This window comes from Eretmochelys imbricata, chromosome 7, assembly GCF_965152235.1.
Source record: "Eretmochelys imbricata isolate rEreImb1 chromosome 7, rEreImb1.hap1, whole genome shotgun sequence".
NCBI lineage: Eukaryota > Metazoa > Chordata > Testudines > Cheloniidae > Eretmochelys > Eretmochelys imbricata.
In genome coordinates, this window is record NC_135578.1 from 30787354 (window position 1) to 30797081 (window position 9728).

The 9728-nt window shown below is 61.0% G+C and overlaps 1 protein-coding gene across 9 annotated transcripts; it reads left to right on the top strand.

The window, feature by feature from the left end:
- Positions 1-1365: 1365 nt before the first annotated feature.
- LOC144267707 (sodium/calcium exchanger 1-like) lies at positions 1366-8816 on the top strand. 9 transcript variants are annotated; one of them, XM_077821900.1, is made up of 6 exons: positions 1366-3116; positions 5433-5539; positions 5673-5797; positions 6671-6770; positions 6978-7250; positions 8440-8816. In XM_077821900.1, the coding sequence occupies exons 1-6, from the start codon at positions 1366-1368 to the stop codon at positions 8814-8816; spliced, it is 2733 nt and encodes a 910-aa protein (XP_077678026.1). The 9 variants fall into 9 exon arrangements, with proteins under 9 accessions (XP_077678026.1, XP_077678031.1, XP_077678035.1 ...); XM_077821905.1 differs by having other exon boundaries at positions 1501-3116; positions 5649-5797; XM_077821909.1 differs by having other exon boundaries at positions 1528-3116; positions 5433-5548.
- The last annotated feature ends 912 nt before the right edge of the window (positions 8817-9728 follow it).

Consider the following 9728-nt stretch of genomic DNA (forward strand, 5'->3'; position numbering starts at 1 on the left):
CCATCTCTGGGGGGTCCCCAGTTGGTGCTGATGCAGGGGTGTGTGTGGTTGTGGGGGTGAGGAACCAGCACAGGGGAGGAGTGTGAGCTGAAGGGAGTTTGGGGGGAGGAGGGGGCCAGCATGGGGGGTTCTTGAGCTGTGGGCACCCACCGGGATGGAGGGGAGTGTCCACACCAAACCTCACCGCCTGAGCAAATTAATGGGGACTCCTAAAAATCCATTAAACTCAGCAGAGGAAGAGTCAACCCCTGCAGTATCTCCAGCCCCAAGACCAAGGAGTCACACCCCCCCCCACATGGACACAGGCCGAGCGAGGGGCTGGAGTTGGGGCAGACACCACATTCACAAGCTCTGCCAGCACCTGGTTGGACGGGCACTGGTGTGGGTTTGGGCTCTGTATACTAAACTGGCTGAGGGGGGTCACTCCCAACTGCTCCCCCTGACCCTGCCATGGGGACAATCCTGCTGCCCCATGGCGGGGAGGTTAGAGCCCCCTAATGCAGCCTGATGGGGCAGCTGGTGCTCAGCAGGGCTTGGAAAGGGCACGAGGGGCCCCCCTCCTCTCAGTAGCCACCTGGGGCAAGCACCAGCCCTGTGGTGCCCAGCTGGGCCCAAGCATCATTTATGTCTGACTGGTGCTGTCTCTTGACCCATTGAGCACAGATGGGTCCTGTGAACCAGCTACCAGCACTGCCTTGAACCACTGGCATGGATCATGGGGCACAGAGTCAGAGAACCCAGGAGTCCTGGCTCCCAGCATTCTCCTCTTCCTCTCCTGCCTCCCGCACTCAAAGAGCAGAGAGGACCGGGAACCAGGACTCCTGGGTTCCATTTCCAGCCTGGGAGGGGAGTGGGTCCAGTAGCTGAGGACTCCTGGGTTTTTAACCAACGCCCTGTCTCCAGGAGGGGAGGGAGACGCAGTGGGCAATGGAGGCTGAGCTGGATGCAGTATGTTTTGCGGCCTCCCGTGTTAAAGGGTCAGGGTGGGTATTGCCATGGTGGTGGAACTGACGGAAAGATGGGGAGGAATAGACCCTGGGGGAAGTACCCCAGAGGGGGGCTGGCCCCGCTGCTCCTTATGGATGGATGCTGTGGCCCCAGGTCTGCCTGTGCCATCCAGAACACCCACCACTTCTTCCTAGCCTTGCCCCTCCACTTCATGAGGGAGTGGGCACCCCGTTCTACCCCAGATCCTCCCAACGTCACAAGGAAGCAGCCGCACCCATCCCCTTCCAGCCCACAAGGAAGGGGATGACCTCCCAGCCCTCCTCCCCACCAGCCCCACTAGGTACCATGTGTCTTCCTCATTCCTCACTATGCCCCCTCCTCTCTTGCAGGTCCTGCCTGCCCACCCCTACTCCCACCATGCCTCACCTGTCCCACCTTGGGGCCTCTACCTTCTTCCTCCTCCTGGCCTTGAGCCTCCCGCTGCACCAGGCCAAGGTGGAGGAGGGGCTGAGGAGTCCAACCCAGGGAGCATCATCGCTGGATGGGGCTAATGTCAGCACCTTGTGCCAGGAGGCCTCAGAGTGCCAGGAGGGAGTGATCCTGCCCGTGTGGCTACCCCAGAACCCTTCGGTGGGCGACAAGGTGGCCCGGGCCATCGTGTACTTCGTGGCAATGATCTACATGTTCCTGGGCATGTCCATCATTGCCGACCGCTTCATGGCCTCCATCGAGGTCATCACCTCGCAGGAGAAGGAGATCACTGTGAAGAAGGCCAATGGTGAGACCAGCACCACCACTATCCGCATCTGGAACGAGACAGTCTCCAACCTGACGCTCATGGCGCTGGGTTCCTCAGCGCCCGAGATCATGCTCTCCATCATCGAGATCGTGGGCCACAACTTCCAGGCAGGCGACATGGGGCCCAGCACCATCGTGGGCAGTGCCGCCTTCAACATGTTTGTCATCATCGCTGTGTGCGTGCACGTGGTGCCCGAGGGCGAGACGCGCAGGATCAAGCACCTGCGCGTCTTCTTTGTTACGGCTGCCTGGAGCATCTTCGCCTACATCTGGCTCTACCTCATCCTGGCCTGCTTCTCCCCCGGTGAGGTGGAGGTGTGGGAAGGCCTGCTCACTTTCCTCTTCTTCCCCATCTGCGTGGTGCAGGCCTGGCTGGCCGACCGCCGCCTCCTCTTCTACAGGTACATGCAGAAGAAGTACCGCGCCGACAAGGCCCGGGGCCTGATCATTGAGACAGAAGGCGACGCAGCCCTCCCCAAGCTGGAGGTGGAGTTGGACAGCGCCCAGGCCAGCGGAATGGGCGAGGCAGGCAAGGACGGGGACGAGGAGGCCCGGCGTGACATGGCGCGCACCCTGAGGGACCTGCGGCAGAAGCACCCAGAGAAGGACATGGAGCAGCTGATTGAGATGGCGAACTACCATGTGCTGGTGCAGCAGCAAAAGAGCCGGGCCTTCTACCGCATCCAGGCTACCCGCATGATGATCGGAGCGGGCAACATCCTGAAGAAGCACGCAGCCGACCAGGCGCGCAAGGCGCTGAGTCTGCCGGAGGTGCGCCCCGAGGACGATGCCTCGCTCACCAGGGTGACCTTCGAGCCGGCGCTGTACCAGTGCTTTGAGAACTGCGGCGCCGTGGTGCTGACGGTGGAGCGGCGCGGTGGCGACGTGGCCCGCATGGCCGTGCGCGTGGATTTCCGCACCGAGGACGGCACGGCCAATGCCGGCTCGGACTACGAGTACGCCGAGGGCACGCTGCTCTTCAAGCCGGGAGAGACGCAGCGCGAGATCCGCGTGGGCATCATCGACGATGACATCTTTGAGGAGGACGAGTACTTCCGCGTGCACCTCAGCAACGTGCAGGCTGCCTGGGCCGAGCCGGGCGCTGAGCCGCCCCCCAAGGCCTGCCTGGGCCCCGCCGCCACTGCCACCGTCACCATCTTCGACGACGATCATGCCGGCATCTTCACCTTTGAGGGCGCCTCGGTGCGGGTCAGCGAGAGCGTGGGGGCCGTGCGGGTGCGGGTGCTGCGCACCTCAGGGGCCCGGGGCTGCGTGGCCCTGCCCTACCGCACCGTGGAGGGTACCGCAAAGGCTGGGGAGGACTATGAGGAGGCCGAGGGCAAGGTGGAGTTCCTCAACGACGAGATCACGTGAGAGACATGGAGGGGGGGAGATGGGGGAGCGCCGAAGGGGAGCAGGTACAAAGGGGCAAGGGACAATGTCAGGGCAGGGACAGCAAGGTGAGGGAGAACGGGGCTGGGGGAGGTTACAAGGATCAGGCAGCAGGGCTTTGGGGGAGCAGTGGGAGGAGGGGACAGCTGCTGAGGGGGCAATCAGGGTGCTGGATAGCAGGGAGAAGGGCACCTGATGTGTATGTGAGGGGGACAACGGCCAGGGAAAGGTGGGTCAAGGACAAAGTGCGTGTGGGGCGGTCAGAGGAGCAGGTATCTGGCAGGGAACCAAGGATAACAGGAGGGCCATGGATGGGGACTGAGGAGCACCGGCAGAGCTGGAGGGCAGAGCCCAAGGCTGGGCTAGCCGGGGGCTGCACATCAGTGTGGAGGGGCACTGGCAGGGGGCTGAACGAGGCAATTGCTGGAGCAGCCATTCTCCCCAATGGCTGAGCCTGGAGCCCATGTGGGGTGCGTGAGCATCTTCACTTCAGCAGAGCTGGGAGCAGGGGATGTTTGTTGCAGCTACTTTGCAGCTCCAGATACCAGGGGTTCAACCCCAACCTCCTTGGGCAACTGGTAGGTGAAATGGAAAGCAGGGGGCACCGAGTCCCCTTCCCCACACTGTACATGGGCTCCCCTCCTCCATCCCTTGCCCCCGACCCCACTCCCCAATTCAGTCAACTGCACTGAAAATGGAAAACTAATTTCAGAGAAGGATAAATTCCCCCCCCTTCACCCCTCCCGGTGTCTCCATGGCAACAGTGAGCTTTCCCCCCAGACATGAGCCCAGACAAGGGGTTGGGGGAGCCCTCAATCTCCTGTTCACCAGTGCAATGAGGGGGGAGGGGCATGCATGTGATGGTGGTGAACCAGTGAGTGTGAGCAGGTGGGAGAGCGGTCATGCCCCCCAGGCGGGAGCAGAGCCCAGCACACCAGTACTCAGGTGAGGTGGGTGCAAATCAATGGGGCACAGCCATGGGCTGCCCCAGGAGCTCGCCGGCCTGCAGCGGGGTAGCTCAGGCCAAGGGTGCGGAGTGGGGGATATTAGGGCTCTGTATTGGGGGTCAGTGATAGTGGAGATCAGGGAGAACATTAGGGCCAGCTGGGGTGTATGGGGAGGCCACAGGCTGTGCTGAGGATGTGAGACAGGCTGTGCTGAGGATGTGAGACGCTCTGTGCTGAGATCCCTACAGCTGGCAGATAAACCTCCCTTGCTCCCCCTCTGCTCTTCTCCCCCCACACCGCCCCAGCTGCTCCCAGCACCGCCAGAGCGAAGGGCCCTTTGTGCTCATAATTAGAGAGCAGAACAGATGGCGCGCGGGGGGGCGGGTACAGCCAGTGACTGCGCTGCCAGGGCCTGATCCCCAAGTGACCACATCCGGGGGGGTGGGGTTTGCAGGGAGCCCACAGCTGGGATAGCAGGGGGCTGGGGATCAGGACTGAGGGGGACTAGCGGAGCTGGGAGGGCAGTGGACTGTGGGGTAGAACTGAGGGGCACAGACAGAGCTATGTGGGGTGTGGGGGAGCCCACAGCTGGGATAGCATGGGACTGGGATTGAGGGGCACCACAGAGCTGTGGGGGGAGCCTAGGGCTGGGTGAGCAAGAAGGGTGGGATCGAGGGGCACCCGCAGAGCTGGGGGGACTCCCCGGTTCAATAATGGGGTGAAGCAGCCGATTCCCCTGTGCTCTGTTAAAGGCCAATGGGATTGTGGGGCCTGGAGCCGCCTCCCCAAATGGCCCAAGCCTATTGGCTGATCCCCCTCTCCCGCACTCAGCTCTGCAGCATCCATTAACCCCCAACCTGCTGCTTGACATTTGGGGGAAGGGAGGGGAACGATGAGGGGGGACAGAGATCTGTTTGAGGGGCGGGTGATGGGTGGGCAGGGAGGTGTCGCAGTGGAGGGGCTCAGTGGGTGGTTGGGGGAAGGGAGCAGAGGGGTGGTGTTCCCAGCTGTTCCCTTTTGTAATTACCTGCCCCAAATTAGCTTTGAGTTGATGCCAGCTAGGGGCAGGGGATAGTGGGGGGGGGGCAGCCTGGGTAGCAGGCTGATTGTGTACAAGCTAAGATGGTAGCACAACCCCCTCCTTATGGGGCAAGGTCACCCCCCCCAAATCAGGGGCCCCAGACCCTTACCTGCTCCAGTTGGAGCAGACAGCCCAGGATGAGCACCCTCTGCTCCTCACATGCAGCGGCCTTATCACCCTGTGCCCCACAACCAGCACCCCAATCTCACCCTGTACCCCACAGCCAGCACCCCCATCTCACCTCGCCTCCCAATTTTTCCCTCTAGGAAATTCATCGAGATTAAAATAATCGATGACGAGGAATATGAGAAAAACAAGAATTTCCACCTGGAGCTGGGGCCCCCTGAACTGCTGGAGATGGGGCTGCGGCATGGTACGGGGGGTGGGGGGGGAGGGCACAGTCCATGGTACTGGGGGGTGCAATGTGGATGGGGCGCTGGGCAGCACAGGGAAGTGGGGTGGGGGAAGCCAGAGACTAACAGTCCCTCTGCCTCTTCTCACCACAGGTGACTCTAATGAGAACCGCCCCACTGAGGGGGAGGAGGGGACCGCCATCGCCAAGATGGGGTGTCCCAGCCTTGGGGAACACCCCAAACTTGAGGTGGTGATTGAGGAGTCCTATGAGTTCAAGGTAAGTGCTCAAGTGTGTCCCTTCCCTCCTCCCCCATGCACTACCTGTGCCCCCTCTGCCCCATCCCTCTGGCTCCCCATGTGCCCCTTCTGCCCCCCCCACCCTACACCACCCCTCTCCAATGTCCCAGGTGCCCCATTCCCCCAGACCCCACAGCATTCCGTGCAACCTTTCCTGCCCCCCTTACTCAGGCACCCCACCAGCCTCCCTTCCCCTGCTTAGCTGGGCCAGAGACCAAGTCCACCAGCCTCCCCAGAGGACATCTCCCACACTCCATACCTGCCCCCCACGTGCTGTCTGCTCCAGTGCCCTTTCTGGCACAGCAGAATGGGGCGCAGAGGGATGATGCACCAGACTCAGGGACAGTTGCTCTCTTACCCCAGGAGTCCTTCTGCCCCCCACATACCTCACACAAGGCTGCCCAAGTCAGGAAGCCATTGAGGGGCACACATAGAGCCCAGGTGTGAGGGGGCGGTTCCCTAGGTACACCACCAGCCCCCAACATCTTCCTGCAGCTCCCAGCCTCCCCCCATTGAGCATCTCGGCTCTGGGCTTTGCTCCGCTCTGCCCCTATATTGCCATAGCTCCCACAATGGGCCTTGGGGCCAGAGCTGTCCCTTGGGTAGGGCAAACCAGGGCGACTGCTCCGGGCCCTGCGCTTTGGGGGGTCCTGTGGGCTGGTGCAATTGGCGAGTGCGGTCGATTCTGGAAGACATAGCGCAGGAACTAGGGGCGTGGGGGCTGCCACTGATGCACAGTGGGTCCCCCAAGCTGGCGGGGGCTGATTTGTCCCAGGCCCCACACCCCCTAGAGATGGCCCTGCTTAGGGCTGTGCCCACCATCTCAGCCCTCTTTATTCCCCCCCACACACAGAGTACTGTGGACAAACTGATCAAGAAAACCAACTTGGCACTGGTTGTGGGGAGCAGCAGCTGGAGGGAGCAATTCGTCAGTGCCGTGACGGTCAGCGCTGGTACGAAGAGGTGGGGCTGGAGGAGGAGAGGCTGGGGGAGTGCACCCCACCCAGGGATGGGCAGGACTTGGGGGGGACCCTATTCTCTCCTGCCCCAGGGCACAATGAGGAGGTGGGTGAGGAGCACTGGGGGGCTACAGGGAGGCAGTGGGAATGGGTACAGGGGGTTATCCCACTCTTACCTCTTCTCCCCCCCCCCCCCGCCAGGGGATGAGGACGAGGACGAGACAGGCGAGGAGCGGCTCCCATCCTGCTTCGACTACATCATGCACTTCCTGACGGTGTTCTGGAAGGTTCTCTTTGCCTTCGTGCCCCCCACCGAGTACTGGGGGGGCTGGGCCTGCTTCCTTGTCTCCATCGCGCTCATTGGGGTGCTCACTGCGCTCACTGGTGACCTGGCCTCGCACTTCGGCTGCACCGTCGGCCTCAAGGACTCAGTCACTGCCGTGGTCTTCGTGGCCCTTGGCACCTCCGTGCCTGGTGAGTGGGGCAGGGGGACTCCACACAGGGGCTCCATGGGGCGAGGGGCTCTGTGCCTGGTGTCACGGAGTCAGGGCTATGGCCCAAGCCTATAACCAGTCTTCTGGGAGTGACCTCTTTAGCAGGCTGGGCCCCAGGGACCCACAGCTCCACCGGGGCAGGCCTGTGGCCTCCGAGATTGGGCCTTTTGGCAAGAGCTTTCCCTGTATCTCTCTGGGACTCCCTGCAGCAGGTCCAGCCAAGCCAGCAGGAGGCTTGGACTGTGCCCCTTTCCAGTTGCAATGCTCCCCGGGCACTGAAAAGGCAGCCTTTTCTAAATGGGGTTCCCATCGATGAGTCACCTGGCTGCTACAGCAGCTAAAAGTACCTAGGTTAGCACAGAGGAGGGGTTAAGCCATAGCTTACCCATGTCAAATCTGATGGGACAGCCAAGCTGTGCTGGACTGCAGCTCTGGCGCTCTCTCTCTCTCCCTCTCCCCCTTGTCTGTCTTCCTGGAGTGTTAGGTGTTGATGGTTCAGTCCTTGGGCATCTTTTTGTCTTGTGGGATGCTCATGGATTTGGGTCAGTTTCAGCCTGTTTAATGGCCCTGTTTGTTCCACCCATCTAGCCAGGCAACACCCACATCTCATGCCTCCTGCACTATCTTCGCAGGAGACTTACACTTATTTGTTACAATGCAAAGTGCAGAGGGAAACTGAGGCACGCATAGGCTTCATAAAAATAATACAGAAAATCCCCATTTTGTTACGTGTGGTGGGAGGGGGGTGTTGCATGCGGGGTGGGGTCTCTGTTTTGGGGTGGAGTGGGGCAGATGGGGGGTTCTATGCTTGGTTAGCAGGGGGTGGTAGGGAATGAGGCATTGGGTGGGGTGCTGTACTAATTCCCTTCCCCATGTCACCCCCTGCATCACCCCCCCACTAACTTTTCTCTTCCCCTCTGCTCACTCCTCCAATGATCTAACTGAACTCTGCCCCAGTAACCCCCCATGCCTCACTCAAACCCTCCCCCTGCACCCTCACTGACTCTATTTCCCCTGACCCTATTAATCGCTGTCCCTCTGTCTTGCCTCCATTAACCCCTCCCCCCATTAACGCTTCACCCTGTCCTCCCCCATCAGCTCCTCTCCCGCCATTAACACTTCACTCTGGCCTGTCCCCCTCCCCACTAACCTGCCCTCTTCCATTGCAGACACCTTTGCCAGTCGGGCAGCGGCAATCCAGGACCAATACGCGGATGCCTCTATCGGCAACGTGACGGGCAGTAATGCAGTCAACGTCTTCCTGGGCATAGGGGTGGCCTGGACCATTGCGGCCGGGTACTGGGCCAGCCAGGGCCAGCGCTTTGTGGTGTCACCGGGCACGCTGGCCTTCTCCGTCACGCTTTTCACTATCTTTGCCCTGCTGAGCATCGCTGTGCTGCTGTACCGGCGCCGAGCACCCGTGGGGGGCGAGCTGGGGGGTCCCCGCACCCCCAAAATCCTCACTGCCCTGCTTTTCTTCTGTTTCTGGCTCCTCTACATCCTGCTGGCTGCTCTGGAGGCTTACTGCCACATCCAGGGCTTCTGAGGGGTGGGGAGACCCCCATTCTCTGGCTGGTGGGACCCCCTCCAGCCTCAGTTCTGGGTGGGGAGAACTGTCCTGCCCCAGTTCTTGGGAGGCGAGGCCTCTGGCTGGGGGTGGGAAGTACTCACCAGCTCTGGGGAAAGCCCCTCACAACCCCTGGGAGGCTATGCCCCCGGCTCAGTGCTCGGGGGTGAGGGGACATTACAGCTGCTGCAGGAGCAAAGGACATTCCAACCTCCCCCATTGCCTGCCCCCCCTCAAACTGGGGAAGCCTCCCACACTGTAGTCCCCTTTCCCCACCCTGACACCCTTCCAGCTCTGGGGAAATCCCCAGCCCCCACTCAGTTCAAAAGGGGACAAAGGACATTCCAAGTGTAGACTGTCCCCTCCAGTGCATTTTGGATTTAGCTGGGGGCAAAGGTCATTCCATCCACGCCCAAGAGGCCCTCCTGCCCCAAGCCCCTGCCACCAGCTGTTTCCCCACTTATGCCATGAGGTAGCAAGGACACAAGAGAGGGTAACTATGCCTGTAGGTGGCAGGATAGTTGGGGGGGTTGTGTTAGCGCGGGCTGGCACACAGCAGCAGCCCCACCCGCAGGGCTGCAAGGGTCAGCACACAGATTGGAGAGGGGGCAGGGGAAAGAGGGTCAGTCTCTCTCTCGTCCACTTTGTTTTTAAACCTCCCTGCTCCCAAGCACAGGGAATCTTGTGTCCCCCCAAAAAGCACCATTATTAAGGGACTCTCACTGGGACAAGGGATGACCCCCGGGATCTCAGTGGGGGAAAAGGCTCCAAATTCAATATTAGGGTCACCCTCATTGCCCTCCAAAACAGCACAAAGTCTTGCTAATGAAAATAGCAACAAATTGGGGTTTATTCCCTCCTGTCCATTCCATCCCATACAGAACCCAGATT